This window comes from Manihot esculenta, chromosome 7 (genome assembly GCF_001659605.2).
Source record: "Manihot esculenta cultivar AM560-2 chromosome 7, M.esculenta_v8, whole genome shotgun sequence".
Classification (NCBI taxonomy): domain Eukaryota; kingdom Viridiplantae; phylum Streptophyta; class Magnoliopsida; order Malpighiales; family Euphorbiaceae; genus Manihot; species Manihot esculenta.
In genome coordinates, this window is record NC_035167.2 from 3,263,079 (window position 1) to 3,284,560 (window position 21,482).

At 32.9% G+C, this 21,482-nt stretch overlaps 2 protein-coding genes and 1 non-coding gene across 5 annotated transcripts; 1 reads left to right on the plus strand and 2 right to left on the minus strand.

Annotated features, from left to right (window-relative positions):
- Positions 1–977: 977 nt before the first annotated feature.
- LOC110619281 (DExH-box ATP-dependent RNA helicase DExH9) lies at positions 978–14,376 on the plus strand. 3 transcript variants are annotated; one of them, XM_021762618.2, is made up of 15 exons: positions 978–1,155; positions 1,589–1,868; positions 3,644–3,844; positions 3,939–4,157; positions 5,121–5,459; positions 5,823–5,927; positions 6,717–6,827; positions 7,397–7,647; positions 8,106–8,229; positions 9,271–9,553; positions 9,633–9,787; positions 10,706–10,849; positions 10,941–11,173; positions 12,549–12,813; positions 13,540–14,376. In XM_021762618.2, the coding sequence occupies exons 2-15, from the start codon at positions 1,602–1,604 to the stop codon at positions 13,816–13,818; spliced, it is 2,976 nt and encodes a 991-aa protein (XP_021618310.1). In that variant the 5' UTR covers positions 978–1,155; positions 1,589–1,601; the 3' UTR covers positions 13,819–14,376. The 3 variants fall into 3 exon arrangements, with proteins under 3 accessions (XP_021618310.1, XP_043814361.1, XP_043814362.1); XM_043958426.1 differs by having other exon boundaries at positions 986–1,155; positions 1,586–1,868; XM_043958427.1 differs by having other exon boundaries at positions 1,045–1,063; positions 1,586–1,868.
- A 4,022-nt stretch (positions 14,377–18,398) lies between these two features.
- Positions 18,399–18,976, minus strand: LOC110619689. The gene has a single exon (XM_021763229.2). The coding sequence runs from the start codon at positions 18,862–18,864 to the stop codon at positions 18,493–18,495; it is 372 nt and encodes a 123-aa protein (XP_021618921.1). The 5' UTR covers positions 18,865–18,976; the 3' UTR covers positions 18,399–18,492.
- A 1,858-nt stretch (positions 18,977–20,834) lies between these two features.
- On the minus strand, positions 20,835–20,908 carry TRNAV-AAC. Its single transcript has one exon. It is a non-coding gene; the product is annotated as a tRNA-Val (tRNA).
- Positions 20,909–21,482: the final 574 nt, after the last annotated feature.

Consider the following 21,482-nt stretch of genomic DNA (forward strand, 5'->3'; position numbering starts at 1 on the left):
TATCAAAAATATTTTAAACTTTTTTTATAATATTTAATAATTAAAATTAATGAAGAGATAAATTAATAGACCTTTTAAAACATTTTAAATATTTTAATATATTTTTTAAAATAAAAAGACTAATTAATGAATTTTTCTATAAGATTAAATAATAATTTTTGTAATAATTATTAAATAACAATAATATAAATAATTATTACTAATAATATATAAAATATACAATAACAATGAAAATTATGGATATATTAATAAAAATTAATATTTTTTTACATTTTTTAAGGTTTAATACACTAATAAATTTTAATTAATAGAGAATATTTTTTATTAAAAAAAATTATTTTTAGAAAAAAATTATTTTTTATATACTAAGATTTTTATATATAAATTTTATTAATATATTTTTATTTTTAAATTAAAATTAAATAACAAAAAATAAAGGTAGAGGAGTTCGGGTTGGGATAGCACGTGGATAATGGTAGAGGAGTTCAGGACGGGTACGGATAACAAATATGATTTTTAAACTGATTTAAAAATAATATTATTTGAGAAATTTATTATTTAATTTTTAAATATTATTATTATAATAAATTAATTTTTGAGAAATTTATTTTTATTTTTTTTAAAAAAAAAATTATTTTATTAAAAAATAAAAATATTTTAATAAATTTTTAAAAATATAAAAATTAAGTTATTAATAATAGTAATATAGAGAAATTAAATAAGAAAATTTATTAAAAATAAAATTAATATTTTTTATTTTTATTTATTTTTAATAAAAAAATAAAAAATTATTTTATTGAGAGAGAAAAAAATATTAATAAAAAAAATTTAAAAATACATGATTTATCAATAATAATAATATTAAGAAACTATGGGCTCAGGTTTGGGCTCGGGTTTGCGTTCGGGTTTGGGTTCCGATTTGGGTTCCTTGCCATAACGGGTTCGAGTTAGGGTGCCTAAAATTTCGCGGTACTTTATTCCGTAATCATCCCTGTTAATTTCCCTTCCTCTCTTTCTATTCCATCCCAGCATGCCGCCAGGCCAATGCACCGGCGCTGGACGAGTACTCCTCTGGTTCCCTCTCTTTCAAGCTTTGTCTTCTAGGCCTGAAATTCTTTTTTCTTTTTAATTTGAATAGCGAAACTAGAAGCCCAGGTAAGTTAAAGTTTCTGCTTCAAGTTTTGAGCTTGATTTTGCAACTTTTATCTTTCTGTTAACCCTAATACTAAATTTTTATGCTTCTTTTAGGAGCTAAAAAGCTGAAATCAATAAGGAAAGTGTTAAGTTTTAAGGCCATAGGTGTAAAAAGTTGCTTTAGTTTCCTTCTTCTTCTTGTTTCTTAAATTGAAAACCGTCAATGGAAGCTTTATCAAGTTGGCATTGGAGGCTGTTTTTACAATTTTTGTTTTTTTAAGAACTGTTAGCCAAATTCATTTATGAGTTGAACTTATTTTTCTCTGTTTTTCTCATTGTGCCTCTGCCCTTCTGCAAGTCATCAGCAAAAAGCCTTTCTCTTTTTTAGTGCTACATTGAAGGTTATCTCTTTTTCTGAATCTCCTTTTGTTTGTTTATTGTTGTCTTTTAGTAGGAATTAGAGGGTAATGGCCTCAGTTAAGAGAAAGTCGGTTGAAGACCCATCTGGAGAGCCTGTCTCTGTGCAGAAACAGCGGAGAGAGAATGGTTCAGTTACTGCCAACGAGCCGGTGGCTTGTGTTCATGATGTCTCGTATCCTGAGGGCTATGTTCCACCACCTCGACCAGACTTTTCAGTTCTTAAGAACTTGAAGCCTGCGAAGGAATTTCCATTCTCCCTTGACCCTTTTCAGTCTGAAGCTATTAAATGCCTTGACAATGGCGAGTCTGTTATGGTAAGTCAACTGAGCATAATTTAGGTGATAACCTTATGGCTTACACAATTCAGAATTTTCTTTTTCATCTGGTTATGTGAATCTAAGAAAAAGGGGGCCTTCTGCTTACTTGAAGGCAAAGTTTTGAAATTCGATAACTAGTGAAAATTTGTACTCTCTCATCATTATAACTTGTAAGAACTGAGGTAACATATATGTGCTTTGCGGATTAGGTTATATCCTGTTAAAAGAATATTAATGAGATGAATTAAAAAGGAAATCAAGTTCCAGGAGATGAATTAAAAGAATATTATAGTCAGTGATTTCAAACCGTGCTTGTGCCTTTTTTCTTGTGTTTTCTAAAGCTATTTGATGAAGTACATATTAAGTGTTTGAAAGGGAAATTTCGTAGGTTCAAACCCAAATAATTGAGAGTCCAAAATAGTCAAATCTCACTCATAGAATTTCTTAGGCATCATTCCTGAGGACCAATTGGCATCAAATCTAGGGTTGAGATTGCATTGAACATGTCTGCACAGAACTAGTAAGTTAAAAAAAAATGTTTGGGTAGAACTGTGTTTCTCGGACTAGGGTACAAGTGTAAGAAAATGGATACGTATTCCAGTATCTGACTTGTCAACTTTGTTAATAGAAAATGTGAGGATATGAATCTAAATTTTAATTCAGATGCTTGGATACATTATATTATATAAATTAAAATGGAATAAAAAATATATCTATGTAAAAATAATTATACTAAATAGATCATCAAAAGCAACCAAATGTATCATCCAAAATACAACCAAATAACTATTTTCTATCTAAGAAGAAAGACAATGCTTTGTTAAATAGGATTTTATCTTGACAGAAAAGAGTGCTCTATAACCTCTTCTTTTCATATCTAGAAGATCTTTCTCACTTGAGTGTCCGACTACATGAATATGTTTGAGACACATATTCCATGTCATGTTCCATGCCTTGTAATGTCGATATGGGTACAGCATGGTAAAATGAAGAGTTGGAGTATCAGAAGGGTAGAAAATACTATGCTCCAATTTGGAAAATTATGGAATTTTTAAATAGTAAAATCATTCTTTGCAATTGACCTGGACTTCTGGAGGTCTTAGGATTAATATGAGGGCCTGAGGGATCTCATAGAGAGGTGCAAACAATGGGCTATGAAGGATCAGGATGTATTTCTCCCCTATTGCACCTGGTTTGTGGATTCTGCCTTCAAGTCTTTTTTCTTTTGGTCTCTCTTTGTGTTGTCCAGATGCAAGGATGTTTTTGTGGGAGCTTGTACCCACCCTTCCCCAATGAAAATGTGCCAAGTCTAATATATGGGGCCATACTCTGTAAATTAACTTCAAATTAAAGCCTTATATAGATGGTTGATATGTTACTAGTTTCAATGACCATTTCTGAATATCTACTTGAAAGTAACAATCAGTTGGGCATTTGACCAGTGTGTTAATGTTGATAATCTCAGATCGGAAACTAGTTAATAATATATGGAAATTTAACTGTGAAATTATAGTGATCGATGGATTTTTTTATTTGCGCTTTTGGACTCAGTCATGTTGAGTTATGTGAACATTTATTTCTGGCATTATTCTTGAATGACTCACCTTTTTAGTTTTATGATTACTCTTGGACATAAAATGCCTAATCTAAAAAATGGGGTTTTTTTTGGCTATTATTAAATATATCCAGAGAATGTTGATTTTTCTCACTTGGATGACTATTTTCTATTGCAGCGATGATATTTTTAATGCTTAACCATTTCATTTATACAGGTTTCAGCACATACGTCAGCTGGGAAAACTGTAGTAGCATTATATGCGATTGCTATGTCTCTGAGAAATCAGCAACGTGTCATATACACTTCACCCATTAAGGCACTCAGCAATCAAAAATACAGGGAGTTCAAAGAAGAATTTGCAGATGTAGGTTTGATGACTGGAGATGTCACAATTGAGCCTAATTCTTCTTGCTTGGTGGGTGTTGCTTGATGTCGTTTTTTCATTTTTTCTTTTAAATATTGGTATATATGACTTGCACTTGAGTATCTAAAGCCAGTTTCATTTTTAGGTGATGACCACTGAAATCTGGCGGAGCATGCAATATAGAGGGTCTGAAATTACTCGTGAGGTAGCTTGGGTCATTTTTGATGAAGTGCATTATATGCGTGATCGAGAAAGAGGTGTTGTATGGGAAGAAAGCATTGTTATGGCCCCAAAGAATTCCCGTTTTGTGTTCCTTTCTGCAACTGTGCCTAATGCAAAAGAATTTGCTGATTGGGTGGCAAAGGTGATTTAGTTTTTCACTTCAAATTGATTTCCAGCCTCATATTGAAGGCAATTAAAGTTTTTATCCAAGACTCTTGGCATTATGCTCTGCCCATTTAGTCTCAGTTGTCAGTGCATTGGTCATGGATAGAAATATCATCAGACATAAGGACATAACAAAGTTATTCTTTTGTAAGATTTAGGATGAAACAACTACTAGAATAAATTTAAAGAATGATGAATGATTGAGGATCATATATCGCCATAGAGTAGGAGCTTGCAGTTCTAGTGGTATGGGGGATACGTGGTTATTTCTTCCAGCTAAGCAAGTCTCTAGTGGCCCGTCAGTTATTTTTAGTCAGTTAAAAGTATATTTGAGAGGAATGGCATTAATTATTATTTTCCTTCTTCCCCATTTATTGTGCTCAATTTTTATACAGCGAGAATAAGGCACCAATGTCTAATGTTATTTAAGAGCATGTGCATAAGCTGTAACGTTTAAATGTTTAATGGTTACTTTTATATAGCATATGCTATTTGAATATTTTTTGGTGCACTCTTCAAATTTCTTTGGCCTTCTGCCAGAAATTGGGTTAATAATCTGATAATTGAATTTGAGGGCCAAGCACCATGACTTGTATTCAGGGAAAGTATTTTCCTTTGTCCTTTTTGCCAACTTCTCTTTTTTGGATTTAATGCTATTATTCCATATCTGGCTGTTGTTTGGGATCAGTGCAGGCAGAATCGCATTCAGGAACTTCTTCTGGTCTCTCCCCCTCTCTTTCCCTTTTCTTATGACGTGTTAATATCTCTCTATGGTACACATTATGTATTGCCTGCTTGATTCTCGTATATTTGTATACATAATCCTTGTGCAGCTCTTGGGCCCATTTTGACTGTGTTATCATTGGATATATTTTATGTGGCACAAACCATTTAATTTGCTGGAGAAATGTGCTTGCTTAACCGTGTGATTTTAATTCAGGTTCACCAACAACCATGCCATATCGTTTATACCGACTATCGACCGACGCCCCTTCAGCATTATATTTTTCCTGCTGGCGCTAATGGTTTATACTTAGTGGTAGATGAAAAGGGAAAGTTTCGAGAGGATAGCTTTCAGAAAGCATTGAATGCTCTGGTTCCTAAGAGTGAAGGTGAGAAAAAAAGGGAAAATGGAAAGTGGCAAAAGGGTTTAGTGGTGGGGAAGCTTGGAGAAGAAAGTGACATCTTCAAGATGGTAAAAATGATCATACAGCGGCAATATGACCCAGTCATTCTTTTCAGCTTTAGCAAACGAGAATGTGAATTTCTTGCCATGCAGGTAAGTTTCACCAACCTTTTTTCTTTGTTTCTCTGTAGTGTATTTGAATGCTTCTCCTTACTATAGTTTTTTACTGTTTAAATTTAGGCATTACAATGGTTAGCTTAGTCCATGATTTAAGTGATTGAAGTGATATTAATGAACCTTTTGAATTCTTTATACCTATATGTTAGATTATTATGTATTCATAGTTCTAAATTCTAAATAGCATAAAGCTAAATGGTGTTGGAAATGTAAATATGACTCAAGTGGCTGTCATTTTACATTGATCACCATATCTTTAAAGAAAAACAGAAAGTAGACATTTCATTTATTTGCTTTCCTGAATAAACCATGGATTTTGGCTTCCGTTTGATTTTGTAGATGGCAAAAATGGATCTAAATGAAGATGATGAGAAGGTGAATATAGAGACCATTTTTTGGAGTGCCATGGACATTCTTTCAGATGATGACAAAAAACTACCTCAGGCAAGTTGCTTCCTTTACTTCAGTGTGTTAGTGATTGCCCATGTGTTGAGATATCAGACTTGGCATGTTTTAACTCATAACTAAGGTCCATTTGCTGAATATTTTTCCAGAGGAACCATTGTATGACTTTCCCTTTTTTTATTGATTTATTCTTTTCTGTTGCATGGTGCTTTTTTTTTTTAGTCCATCTGTTTGCTCTGAATTGGCCACTTATCACATTTCATTTCTCAAATGTAGGAAGTAGTTTGTGTTCCACTTCTCATGCAAACAATTTAGAAATTGACCAGTCTGAATCCAACAAATTAGAACACTACTCAACCTACTTCTTATGGATTATGGATTTTCCGATGTATATAATTTTGTTGTTTTTTATTTGCTCTTTTCCTTGCAAATTCTGTGGCCATAACATAACAGAAGTCCTATTACATTAAGCTGTGTAAGATCTTATTAACCAGTATTATGAAGATAGTAGCAAAGCTTATTTTACAGTTCTGTAATACCAACTCTTGAATAACTTTTTTTTTTTTTATGATTATGGTTAATAAAGGAAGTAATTATTATGTTCAGTTAGAATATTTCTTTCATTAGTTGTGACACACGATAGTCCTTGAGCCTCCTACATCTTCATGGGCCTTGGCCAGGTGTTTATGGTCATGTTTTGTATGCTTGGCAAAAAATCATAGGTCTTCATTCTACCAACTCTGTTTATTTCACCAGTGTCAAGTAGTTTGAGATGCTAGAGCTTGTTTCTGTGTTAACTTACCCTCCTTTTTATGTTCCTATTTGCAGGTTTCAAATATGTTACCCCTATTAAAGCGGGGAATAGGTGTGCATCATTCTGGCTTGCTTCCCATCCTGAAAGAAGTGATCGAGATTTTATTTCAAGAAGGGCTGATCAAGGTTGTTTTTTCATTTTCATCTTTTTTTCTTTTTTTCTTTTTTGGAGGTGATGCTCATGCACATCTTCTAAGATCTTTGTAGTGTGGGCATACCATCTTGTATTGTCTAACTGAGCAGTCAGACTTTTTGTAATTTATGTTTCACATGAAAATTTTTTGGTTTTGCACTGTAAGTCTGTAACATAAGGTTGTCAGCTACTTCAACTCAGTTAGCTCATAGCTGATGCATCATAGACTGCTCTCGTTTCCAGTGCTTGTTTTTACTTTGTCTTGAGTTGCTAAGTCATGCTTAGTTCTAAGGTCATCACACAGTTTTCTCCTTTCCCCTTCCCCCTGCCCCCTGCCCCTCTCTCTCCCTTTCTCTGTCTCTCTCTTCTCCTTTTGTTATTTAGTTACTGAAATTCATTTGGATAATTAGATAAATATTTTTGAAGTTTGATTAATGCTAATTATTAAGGCATGCCTTCACTTTTTTTTTTCAGGAAATATTTTATCTATTAATTTTTTTCTATCTTCCTTTTTTTCCTTTTTAATTTACAGTACTATGATGATTGAAACATTTCCCTTTAGTGTCTGTTTGCTACAGAGACCTTCAGTATAGGTTTGAACATGCCTGCAAAAACTGTGGTATTCACCAATGTCCGTAAATTTGATGGAGACAAGTTCAGATGGATATCTAGTGGAGAGTACATCCAGATGAGTGGCCGAGCTGGTCGTCGAGGAATTGATGACCGTGGAATATGCATCCTTATGGTGGACGAGAAACTTGAGCCTCCTACTGCTAAAATGATGCTTAAAGGAAGTGCTGACAGTTTGAACAGGTAAGCTTGACTTTGCACATCATCTGGTGTTATTTGCTTCCTGTTGACTTACATTTGGTTAGTTCTCTATTATCAATCTCTGTTTCTTTTGCATTCATATGTTGACTTCTAGATTATACTCACTGTGGAGGTAGCAATGATAATATAGGCTTTCAAAAAGTCTGACCCCAGCAGTTGTGTTTCGTTTTCACAGTCAGAGAATTCATTCATGTAGAAAAATTACCCTCAATACTGTTAATTGAGCTGATCAAGATTGTCTAAATAATGTTAACTCTATAACCTGAACTTGGTCAATAATGTATATAGAAATGTAAATTTTTATGTACATATATGTATAGATGAATGGAAAGATAAAATTTTTCTTAGGTCCACTCATGGTAATATGATAATGGTATTGAGACATGTTCCTTTATTGTCCTGGAAATGGCTTTACTGACTTGTATTTTCATTTCATTCAGTGCCTTCCATTTAAGCTACAACATGCTTTTAAATCAAATGCGCTGTGAAGATGGGGATCCTGAAAATTTGCTCCGCAATTCATTCTATCAATTCCAAGCTGATCGTGCCATTCCTGATCTTGAGGTCAGTTGATTTTTGTAAATGCTGTATGTTATGAAACTTCAGAGTCAATCTTTGGTTACATTTTTTTTCAGAATAAATATATTCACATTTGTTTCATAGTTGAGGGCTTATGCATTTGGTTCCTCCCTCAATCCCTGCAAAATGGGAAGACTTATGCATTGAGAATGCCCTTCTTGAATGTTTGAGTGGCAAACTTACCGCTAAAATGTTTTTGGTTTATAGTTTCTTTTTTATTTCTTTTTCTGTTAGCATGTTAAAATGATACTAGCATACTTTTTACAAATTAATTAATGTGCTATACCACTCTTGATCTTGAGGTCAACTTATTTTGCAAGAGCTACAAATCACTTGGTCGTATAATTTTTTTCCTTCTTGTTTATCAGTTATGGTTGGTTAGCATGTTAGTGTATAATTTATTGGTGTTGGTGGATTTTTGGGTGGTTCTGATTGGTTACCTGATGACTAATAATGCAGCATAAACCTCTGTGCAATTGACTAACATCTCAGCAGCAATTAGCATATAGTCTTAGGTGAATTTGATTATTTTAAAAAACATTTGAACTATTTTGTAGACTTTTGTGCTCATGTGCACATTGAAGTAACCTGACAAAACAAACACATGAGTAGCTCGTAGTACAGCTCTTATTTCTGGATTTAAAGGGACCTGGAAGTCTAGGACATACCAGAGACTTACCATGGGACCACATAAATGGTACTTAGATTAAAGAGAAAAAATATTGTAGAAATTTCTTAGACAAAAATATATGGATAGGAGTTATAAGAAGTTTTGTGAAGGGCAAAAGGTGACTAGTAATAGAGCGTGGGTTTCACTTCTAATAGATGTAGGGAGTTTCTTTAAGAAGAGAGAAGAAGATGGTGGATGTTAATCTACTTATGCAAATATGATTTTGAGCAGCATCCCTTTCCTGTCTGCTGATTTTTTGGCCACTTGTTATCTCATATCTGTGTATCTGGGTTGTCCTTGTGCTACTTTCGGAACAAAATGTTGAACTAATAAGTCATTGGTGATTTTGCTTGCAGAAACAAGTAAAAGTCCTTGAAGAAGAGAGGGACTCGATGATAATTGAAGAAGAAGAGAGTCTGAAGAACTATTATGATCTTATTCAACAATACAAAAGTTTGAAGAAGGACGCTCGTGATATTGTATTTTCTCCAAAGCATTGCCTACCCTTCCTTCAGGCTGGCAGAATTGTGTGTCTCCAATGCACTGGAACCGATGAAAACTCTCCATCTTTCTCCATTGAAGACCAAGTAACATGGGGTGTGATAATTAATTTTGAGAGAGTCAAAGAATTTTCTGAAGGTGAGATCCTTTTAAATGGTTTTTGGTTCTACATTGTTTTCAGCATTTGTATTTATTAAATAGTCAGTGCATGAACCAGATGGTGCAAGTAGGAAGCCTGAAGATTCAAAGTACACCATAGATGTTCTTGCAAGATGTATTGTGAACAGAGATGGAGTTGCTAAAAAGAATATCAAGATTGTCCCATTGAAAGACCCTGGAGAACCTCTTGTTGTTTCTGTTTCTATCTCTGAGGTAAGCTCCTCTCTCTTCTTTGTTTATTGTTTCTCATTCTTTAAAAGTTGTGTTGAAATTCCTTGAGGATGCTTTGATGACTAAGGGAGAAACTTAGCAAGCTGAAATTGATATTTCTTCTTTTATGTGGCTGAAAATTAGGTCAGTGATTTCAGTGGTTGTACAAACTTGTATTATTCTTAGATGCATGAATAATGCTTAATTTCTATGGTCTAATATTCTAGTTTTATTATATTAAAATTTTAATGGAGTCTAGTAATTAGGATTGTCAGATTGTTATTTGAGCAAAAGCATACCCTAGTCTGTCTCCTGAATTATTGTTCTGACTGCTGGACTTCCTTATTTGTATACATGTCTTCTATGATACTTCAACAAAGGAAGAAATTTTTTGCTTTACCTATTATATTATTCCACAGACTAGTTTTTTGATGATCACAGAGATTAATGCTTCAAGCACAGTTTCTTATGTTGTTCTGTTAGTTATGTGCAGTCTTGTTCTTTTATATTCTCTGTTGGAATTTGCAGTAGCTTTTACTTTGGCTACCTAGTCTGTTTGTTTGTCTTTCTTAGTTATTAATAGTAAGGATGTGTGTATGCCTGATTTATTTTTCAAATATGAAAAAGTTGTATCATCACTGGAATTTTACTTGGTAATCTTACGAAGGATAGGTGATTTTGCATTCAGAACATCTATTCCAATTCCAAACCAATTGTAAACTAAACTAGAATTCTTTTCCTATATTTATAGGATCTTTGAACTGGACTTCCTTTTCTTTAGGATCCAGCAAATTTTAGTATTTTGCTTTGCAAGAAGCTTTTGCTGAGAAAATTTTTATTTTATTTCAAGTTACTTGTTTTGTTATTGATGACGTCATGCCAAAGAGGAATTTCTTAATTTTCTTTTTCTGTCTGGAACAGATTATTAGTCTCAGTAGTGCTCGCTTGTACTTGCCAAAGGACCTTTTGCCTCTAGAAGTTCGAGAGAACACCCTAAAGAAGGTTTTAGAAGTTCTTTCTAGAAATCCTACTGGACTGCCACTGGATCCTGAAGGAGATATGAAGGTATTTACAGCTTCATTTATGCATGCCATTTACTTTCTTCGATTTTTCACATTCCCCAAAGTGATTTTTCTGATATTTTGTCTTTCTTTAGATCCAAAGTAACTCGTACAAAAAGGCAGTCCGGCGGATAGAGGCTTTAGAGCACCTCTTTGAGAAGCATGAAATTGCAAAATCTCCCCTTATTGAGCAAAAACTCAAAGTTCTACACAAGAAGCAAGAATTAACAGCCAAAGTTAAGTCAATCAAGAAAACAATGCGTTCTTCTACATCTTTGGCTTTCAAAGACGAACTTAAAGCTAGAAAAAGAGTTCTCCGGAGGCTAGGGTAATCAAACTTTCTCTTTTTCCTGCTTTTGACTGTCAATCATTGATTCTCTTCCTCTTCTGGACTTTTTTTTTGTAGGATAGCTTGTATAGATGTTAAAACAACTCGTATGCATGTTAATATGAACTAGTGACAATTCTTCATCTTTGTTGTACTAGCAAAAAGGTTGTGTATTCTGCAAATGATGTATTACATAAGCACTTAAAAAAAAATAATTCTTGGTGTGGTGAGATTGTCAACCCATTGGGAAGGGTCCAGGGGGGGTTAATATATACAATCAAATGAATGAATATTACAAATAAACTCCAAGTTCAATGAAGATACACATTGTTAGTGTTGGAACTTCATCTATTCCAGAGTAGAACACCTCACCTATACCTTGATGGTGTTAAGTGGCCTGATAGTCTTACCTTTATAAAGAAATATATTGGCATGTCTCACATGTTGTACAGTTGTTTCAAAATATCCTAATGTCCATCTTTTATAAAGAATTAAGTATCACATGATATAATTTGCTGAGTTTGAAGTGCGTCAAAACTTGATATATGATTTTACCTTATTGTATTGATCTGTTTAGAGACTAGAATTTTGAAAGAATTCATTTCAATTGATTTCTTGTTTGTCAGTTTTCATGTTTGGAAACCTTATGGATGAAAGAATTTAATTCTTTTAGCTTAAAAAATCATTTTAAAGGAAAAAAAAAAGCGAAGATTAACTGGGGTGTGCAATTTTCAGTTTAAACTGAAAAACGGAACAGAACAGGTTGATTCAGTTTTTTTACTTAAACGGTTTGGTGAAGATGATATTTTCCAAAGGAATATGTATTTTTCAGTTGATAAAACGGATTGGTGATATGTTTGTTCTAATTGGCTGATAAAACCTCAAACTCCACACCCTCTCTCCCCCCCCCCCCAAAAAAAAAAAAAAAAAAAAGGAGAAATAATTTATCTATATGCCTAACCTCTTTCTTCCTTCATGTGGCACGCATCGCATCTCTTTTACTTCTCATTTTATTTTAGAATTTTGATTTTGGAGAGAAAAGAAATTCTAGTAATTAATCACAATTCACAATGCTTTGAGGTTTATGCATTGCCTGAAACACCTCCTCTTTTGGGTTCTGAAATTTCAATTTGCTATGGAATGAAAATAATTGCTTTGCATTTATTGAATGTGGCATCACACTAGCCTGTATTGAAAATCACAAATTCACAATTTTCTATGAGTTACTTGTCTCTGATTATGATCATGGTTGTGTTGTTGCTTTCTAGTTTCATCATGCTGCTAACAGATTATTATGACTCGATCAATTCTTTTCCTCTATGACCATGCAATCTACTGTTCAGAAAATGTAATTCTTATTCTGATTCAATTGTAGATATGTTACAAGCGATGATGTAGTGGAGTTGAAAGGAAAAGTTGCTTGTGAAATTAGCAGCGCAGATGAGTTGACCCTGACGGAGCTCATGTTCAATGGTGTTTTAAAGGACATAAAGGTGGAGGAGATGGTATCTCTTCTTTCATGTTTTGTGTGGCAAGAGAAGCTCCAGGATGCTGCCAAACCTAGGGAAGAACTTGACTTGCTCTTTACACAATTACAAGATACAGCTCGAAGAGTTGCCAAACTTCAGCTTGAATGCAAGGTATATATACAACTACTTTTTTTTTTTTTTTTTTTTGTCTTTTCGTTTTTGCTCATTTTGGAACCTATGTTTATTGAGAATTATGGATAAGGTCAAGTTCATTTTCCAAGAAAGGATTCTAGAACTCAAATTAGACAGGACAAATCTGGAGATATTATTGGCTAAAATCATTTAAAGTTGATAACAAAAAGGTTCTATAACTAGAACTTTCAACTTGTTTATGTGATGGGAACAAGAATTAGTGATCTTGAAAATTTCTTACTGAAGGCCATAATACTTGATTGGAGTTGCAGCTCACTGTGACATATGACTGGAATCTTGGATTGTTTAAGCAGCCATATGAACATGAATTGCTATCTTTCTTATGGTATGGTGAATCCACATTTCCATGGGCAAAGTGACTTTGGCCACGAGAGCAGTAGCCCCCAGTTTGTTATGAAAACTGTCTTCAAATAATTTTTATTGTAAGCAAAAATAATACTGACAAAGTAGTCTATGATTCCTAACCTTTGTATCTGGAATGTGGATTGTTGAACTTTTTGAAAGATGGTATGGCTTTGCACAAGTGTCAATGTCTCAATTATGGCAGTTCTATCAGTTTGGTACACCATATGACATCCCACTTATTCATCAGTCAAACAACTTTATGGATTTGCAGTCTGTTTGTCATTGATCAAGTGTTTTTCTTTTGCTAATTGTTGTTGTTATTATATATTATTATGGCAGGTCCAAATTGATGTGGAGAATTTTGTGAGTTCATTTCGTCCTGATATTATGGAAGCTGTATATGCTTGGGCAAAAGGGTCCAAATTCTATGAGATCATGGAATTTACACAGGTCTTTGAGGGGAGCTTGATCAGGGCTATTAGGAGGTTGGAAGAAGTTCTTCAGCAGCTTATACAAGCAGCAAAATCCATCGGCGAAACAGAGCTAGAGGCAAAGTTTGAAGAGGCTGTTTCAAAAATCAAGAGAGACATAGTGTTTGCAGCATCTTTATACTTATAGTTACCTGGAGGTTTTTGTTCTGGATTAAATGATCCTTTTCGTCTGCAATGTTAGATTTCTTTACGTTGCTGAAAGCAGATTCGGCATCCTGATAGAATACGATTTGGGTTGATATAATTGCAAATTACATGTGTGAATGCAAGTAGGAAAAGGGTCAAGATGGAGACGATGAGCTTCTTCAAGTCATAGTTGCTCTAACTCTCTGGTAAAAGGAGTGTCTTTCAGGGAAAGGAAGGATGATCTTAGAGGTCCAAATTACATTTATAGCAGTAAGAAGTGGAACTCAACTCTGCAACTGTTCTTTATGCCCTTCCTGTCAACCCCCCGTATTCTTATTATTTGTTGGATGAAGCACAAAATGTGTGCTTCACCTTTTTTTTTTTTTTTAATTATTTTTTGGCCCTTTTTTCTAGGAATTCTTATTTTAGAGGGAGTTGAAAGGCCGGTTGGTTAAGGATTTGGTTCAGGATTTGGTTCATGCAGTAGCTAGTATGTGTGTATTATACCAAATGTAAAATCAGTTTTATTACAATTAGATTGAAGTTTGTCATTATTTTATATTTTCAAAAGATCAATTACTTGAAAATTTTACGTATGCCACTTGTTTGATGAAAAACTATGAACCATGAGATCGATTTCTTTCTTTTTTTATTTTTATTTTTATTTTTTTTATACAAGTTAATTTTATTTAGTTCAAATTGAACTAACGGATTAAATCAATATAATTTCGGTTTGCTTATTAAATAATTAATGGGTTGGGTTTGATTTTTCTTAAAATTTTCGGTTGAACTAAATTGAACTAAAAGTATCAAATATTAATGGGAATTATACAAACAAGTAGTTCTCTATAAGAAAATAGATGGTATTTATTTCAATTTCTCTTGATCTATGGTGGATATCCATCTAAAAATTTTATTTTCCCTAAAACGTATTTCAATACTTTGCCTTTTGAGCTTTTTTTTTAAGTCAACAATTTTCATCCACCAATCCCTTCTTTCCTCTTCCTTCATTATGCCTCTTCCACCAATCCACCAATCCTTTTTTTACTTCCTTTTTGTTGTTACTTTCTCTTATAAAATGATATCTTGTGTCTATACGTTTACTCCTATCATGAAAAATTGAATTTTTGCTTAAAGTAATCGCTGACTTATTGTCAATAAAAATATCAGTAGCTTCTTTTCGAGTAAAACTCAGCATTTCCAATAATCTTTTTAACCAAATTCATTTCATGCCAATAGCCTTTTTGTCTTTTGGAAGTGATAACAACTCTCAAGTATCGTTCTTTTGGATTGCTTTCATTTCTTCATCTATGGGTATTATCTACTTTTGGTCTTTTAATGCTCCCTCAAAGTTTATTGGTTTTGGTCTTTTAATGCTCCCTCAAAGTTTATTGGTTTTGAATATGCATACAAACACATTAAATTATTTTGATTTATATCAATTTATTTAGTTTCAACATAAATATCATCTAGGCTTCTCATACGAGATGCCCTTTCAGCTGAACTTTAAGGAAACAATATTTGAAGCTGTTGCTGGTGAAGTTTGCATATCTGTTGTTTTTTAGACTCCTTCTTGGTCAAACTTATCATAGTAAGGAAGGAAATGATAGTCTTCATCTTTGACATTCCAATCCAAAGAAATATTTTCATCAAATTAAACATCTCTACTGATCACTTTCTTTCCGCTGCTTAAATCATAAAGCTTTTAGCCTTTGAAACTCGCACCATATTCTATAAGCACAAGCATCTTGCTTTTATCATCCATTTTGGTTCTCATTTCATTAGCAACATAAGTATAAACAAGATTACCAAATACTCGCAAATGAGTAATACTTTGCTTTCTACCACTCCACACCTCTTGAGGAGTAACTTTTAACAAACTTTTTGTGGGACTTCGATTGGACAAATACACGGCACATGCTATTGCTTCAGTCCAAAATTCCTTCGACATCAACTTGCTGTTCAGCATACTACGAACCATGTTCATACTTCCTATTCTTTCTTTTCACCATGCCATTTTGTCGAGGAGACATTGGGATTGCTAATGGATGTCAAATTCCTTGATATTCACAAAAATTATTAAACTGATTTGAGGTAAACTCCCCTTCTCGATCAGTTTGCATGGCTTTGATCTTGTAGCTGCTTTCATTTTCCACCAGTGCCTTGAATTTCTTGAAAACTTCAAAGGCTTCTGAGTTTTCCTTCAACAAATAAACCCAAGTTTTGCCGTTGAAATCATCAATAAATAACAAAAAATACCTATTCTTGCTAAAAGAAGTTGGAGAAATAGGTCCATAAGTGTCTGCATACACCACTCGAGAGGTTTTGTGACTCTTGAAAATGACTCTTGGAAAACTCTTTCTAAATTTTTTTCATAGATACAATCTTCACAAATCTAATGCTAAGGATTGATGAAGGGCAAACTGGCTACCGTTTTCTCCTTAGACAAAGTCTTCAAGTTACTAAAATTCAGATGACCCATCTGCAAAAGCCATAGCCAAGAAGTATCTGCTGTAATTTCTTTCAAATACTTTGTGAGATCGGTATTGAGTTGAACTCTGAACATCCTGTTCTTTGACATTGGAACTCTTCCTATCAACTTCCTTTCTTCTCCTCTTAAACCCATCACTGATTTTTCATATTAACTTCATTGCCCTTCTCTAAAAGCTTTTCCAAACTCATATTATTTGATTTTAAAACTGGAACATAATAAACATGAGAACTAAAATCATAACCTCAATTTCTCAACTTAATAAGAACATCTCCTTTCCCCATAATTAAACTTTAGTTTTATCACTAAAAGAAATACTACCTCTTTCAGATTTATCAAGATTAGAAAATAAATTTTTATTACCAGTCATGTGATTACTTGCGCCTGAATCAAGATACAAAAAATTTTGATCGTTATCTTTTGGGGTGAGTTAATAGCAACAACGAATCCTCTTCCTCTTCAACACAAGCATAATTGGCCTTTTTTTTTTTTGCTTGAATTATTTCTGCATTCAGATGTACAATGGCCAAATCTTTGACAATTATAGCAACGAATTTCAGATTTTCTTCCACCACTTCTTCTTGATTAGGTACTTTTTCCTCATCCTCTTGTGTTTTGCAGTTGCGATTTTAATTCCTTATTATTAAGGAATTTCTTCCTCATTATTAAATGAACTTCTTCCTCCTTATTAAAGAAACTTCTTCTTCCTCTACCTCTTCCTCGTCCATAGAAATTTACTTTTCTACCTCGAGTTTGGCCACGAAATCCACTTTTTCCTCTCCACTGGGATGAACTTGAATCACCTTTCTCATGTAAAGTCAATTTTGCTTGAAGAATTTGGGCTATGGATTTTTCCTTCTTCTTCATTCTCTCCTCACAGCTTGTAATGAATCCATGAGTTGATCAACAGTCATTGAATCCAAATCCTTTGACTCTTCTATTGCTACTACCACATAATCGAACTTTGAATTCAGTGATTGAAGAATTTTTTCTACAACACGGACATCCTCCACATTTTCTTCATACCTCTTCATCTGGTTTACAATTGCCAAAACTCTAGTGAGGTAGTCTGATATTGTTTCAGAGTCTGATATTGTTTCATACTCTTTCATGTTCAAGGATTCAAATTCTCGTCTCAAGACTTGAAGACATACTTTCACAATCTTGTCCATTCCCTTTAATGAATTCTAAAGGATCCCCCATTCCTACTTTGAAGTGACAACAGCAGCAACCTTTTCGAACATATCCTCATCCAAACACATGTGAATAAGAGTAAGAGCCTATTGATATTTCTTTCTTGCTCTTTGCAATGCCTCTTTCTGTAGTTAATTCAAAGTGGTCTTATCTTTTGGTTGTTCATATTCTTTCTCTATAATTTTCCAAGCATCTGCAATTTTTCTCATGCCTGCAATTTTTCCTTTTAATACAGATTCTTCTCATGCATGCAATTTTTTCCTGCCGCTGCTTCTCTCACTATTTAAGCCATTTTATCTTCCTCGTTGAACCATTGTTCTCTCTTTCAATCTTCCCTTATTTGCTCTTGTTTGATTATGCAGTTTGCTTTGATTTCGTTGATGATGACAGAAGGCGCGACGGACGAAGATTATCAGAGTTTGTTTTAGGATCTAGAACAAGCCAAAATCCTTCTAATTTCTTTGATTTTCTTTATATTGTTTTTTTTAATTGAATTTGTTATGTTGATGAGATTTAGCTTGAAATTAAAAATTGGAAACAGATTGTCGTTTTTCTAATATTTGTAAGTTAATTTGTTTCATTAGAATATTTGTTATTTGGAAGGTTTAGTTAAGTGATTATTAGTGATTAAGATATAAAAGTGGAAAGCCTTCTACAACTGAGTTACATTCTAAATCAAATTATTAAATCGAACCATATTAAATTATTTCAATTCGATTCAACGTTCGATTTATATTTATAGAAATTCGATATTTTATTTTTTTATTAAATTTTATTTTAAATTAAATCAGTAGAATATTTACCCTTACTCATCATAGTAAGAACAAATCAATACCTAAATGCAAATTAATTAAATTTAAATAATTATTTTTCTATAATAATAATAAATATAATAGTTGCACTGGTAAAATCTATATAAAATTTACTATAATTAATATTTATAATACAAAACAGTTATAATATAAAATTTCTTTAGAATTTCTGGAATTATCAGTATTGAACTTCTCGAATACCAAAACAAGGAGTGAAGCAATTAATTAGATTGGCACCAAAGCTAGTGACATATCCAATGAACTGAGCTGGCCTTTCTTTTTTGTGAGACTGCAGAAGAGGCACACCATAAACTGCATTTGCATCTGCATATTGCTGGTACTGGTACTCCAGTTCAGCAGCAGTAATCGTATCTTGGGACTGCTCTTGCCCTACCCACGGCGGAAGTGGCGGAGCTGACGGCTGAACTGGATTCGAGTAAGGGCAGCAGCAACCGTAACATGGTGACGGAGCAACGCAGTGGTGTTCTTGATGCTTCTTCTTTTTCTTCTTTTTTGGCCACAGCTTCTTGAATGCTTTCATCATTTTCATGGCTGGAGACAAGAGCAGATTAAGTTGCAAAGATATGAAAAATTTATCAGATATTTAAAAAATTTATGCACTTCATGCATTACAGCAAAAAAATTTATTAATTAATATACGCAATTGCTGAATTATTTATTCATTTTTAGTTTGACACGTAATGTATATATATCTTTTAGCTTTATGACTCAGAAAATTGGCATTATTATTTATTTGTTTATTTCATTTTTGGTGAAATAAGTATTTTTTGCTATTATTATTCTTAATTTATTAAAACGCAAAAATTAGTCATGCGCATTTATTTTCATTTTATTATCTCACTCTTAAAACAGTAAAATATTTTAATCTTCAACCAGGAGACCAATGATGATATTATTATTCTCTTGATATTATTATTATTTAAAAAATATTATTTAATATTTATAATATAAAAAACGTTACTAATTAATTTTTTAATTTTAAAAAATATTTTAAAGCATTTTTAATGTTTTAAAAAATTTATTAATTATTAATTTTTTCATTAAATATTTTATTATTTAATTTTTATAATTTTAAAAAATTTATTAGTTGGTATTTCAATTTTAAAAAAAATTTACTAATTACTTTTTTCATATCAAAAGTTAAATATTAAAATTAATAAAGATGTTAGTTAATATATATTTTAAAATATTAAAAATATTTTAATATATTTTTTAAAATTAAAAAATAAATTAAAATTTTTTTTATATTATACGAATTAAATAGTAATTCTCTCGTATTATTACTATTATTAATATTAGTGATGACCGCTGGATTTTTCCACTCTGGTCAGGGGCCATGCCTTCAATCGCGGCCCATCGCTTGAAAGCCCACACATTCTTTGCACTAACAGGTTAGGCCCACTCGAGCCTTGATATCGGACCTCTCAGAATTTCTCAGCCAGGCTGGCCTCGCTTTCACTGCGCCTCGGGCTGATCTCTCTTGGTCCCAGCTTTGCTCCTATCTTCCGGCCCAGCCCAGAGCCAGAAGGAAGACTCACCCATCTGCCTTATGGACCCATCTACACGCGCGCAGAGAGGATCAGAGGCCGTTACGCATGGGGCAGAGATCTGATTCCCTCGTACGTCCATATCAATGTAGCAGGGACATGTGGTGCAATGATATACGTTCTGTTAGCACGTCACTAGCAGACAAAAGGAAACATATAAAAGGTCCTCCCCTATGTTTTAAGTTTTTTCTAGTTTTACAGAGCGCATTATAAAAAACCCTATTTCTCTGGATCTCAGATCATCTATTAGCATCATTATCTTCGTCATTATCTTCATCATTATCGTCTTAATAATTATTTTTTTTGCTTTATTAGGTATGTATGTAGTTTTTTTATGAAAAACGTTTGGAGCATATTCAAGTGATTTAATGCTTAAAACGATTACTGTGTTGTTTTCTTATAATGCCCATCTATGTAACATACATGAATGAACCAACTTTTTGACCTACCTTATGCTCTGTTTACACTACAAAATTTCATCTATCAATAATTTAATAATTAATATTTTAAATTATCAATAAATTGTCTACTGTCTATTTTTTTTAATTTAATCGATAAATTATTTTTTTATTTTTTATTCTTTTAATATTAATTCTTCTAATTTTTTAATTTTTAAAGTTACTATAATGTAAATCCTCGGAAAAAAAAAATAATAAAGGAAGAGGAATAAGGAGAAAGTGAAATAAATTATGCAAGCAATGGCGGTGGAAGCAACTCAAACAAGTTTTTTTTTTTTTTTTTCTTTTTCCTATTTGACTTAGTCAACGCCGGTGGAAGCAAGAAAAATTATTTTGTACAATTGATTATAATTAAAGAGGATTGATGAGACTTTTTTTTTTTAGGTAATATTATCATTTTAATATTTATTAATAAATTATTTTATAAATATAAAATAAATAAATATAAATTATTATAATAATTTAAATAGGAAAACATGAAAAGAAATGATAAATGGCGTCGCCCGGACTTGAACCGGAGACCTTCAGTGTGTTAGACTGACGTGATAACCAACTACACCACGACACCACCTCTTGTTCAATTTGAACTAAGAATTTAAGTAAATAATTCTGAGACCTCCCTCGAGGAGGAACTTAGAGACGACTCCCAAGCCACCATCCAGTACCCAGCGGTTGGTTCTGATCACCGGATTGTCATTTATGAAGCTCCTGTGGTTCAACTACTGGAATCCTCTCACGACCCTCAACCGTCCCATCAATGCCGCCAAATGGTACTCTTCGACTAAATGTGTATACTGTAGAAATAATTACTGCTTTAAATTAAAATTTAGAAGGGTTAGTTTTTGCTGTTAAATATTGCTTAATCCTATTTGATTTTCTGTTTGGTGGTTATTGGAATATTGGTTAATCCTATTGCTGTTAAATTAATGCATAAATTTCAAGCAAGAGGTTATCATAATTGTCAACTTTTAAGGATCTCCCCTCAGAATCAGCCCATTCAGAGGACATATTATCTTCAACACCAACAATAGTGTCACTGAAGCAAGTAAACTAACAATTCAAACTAATATTATTGATTTCTATGGATAGATGCCTGTCCAACATAAGATGATACCTTGTCTTATATTTTAGTAATATTAAGG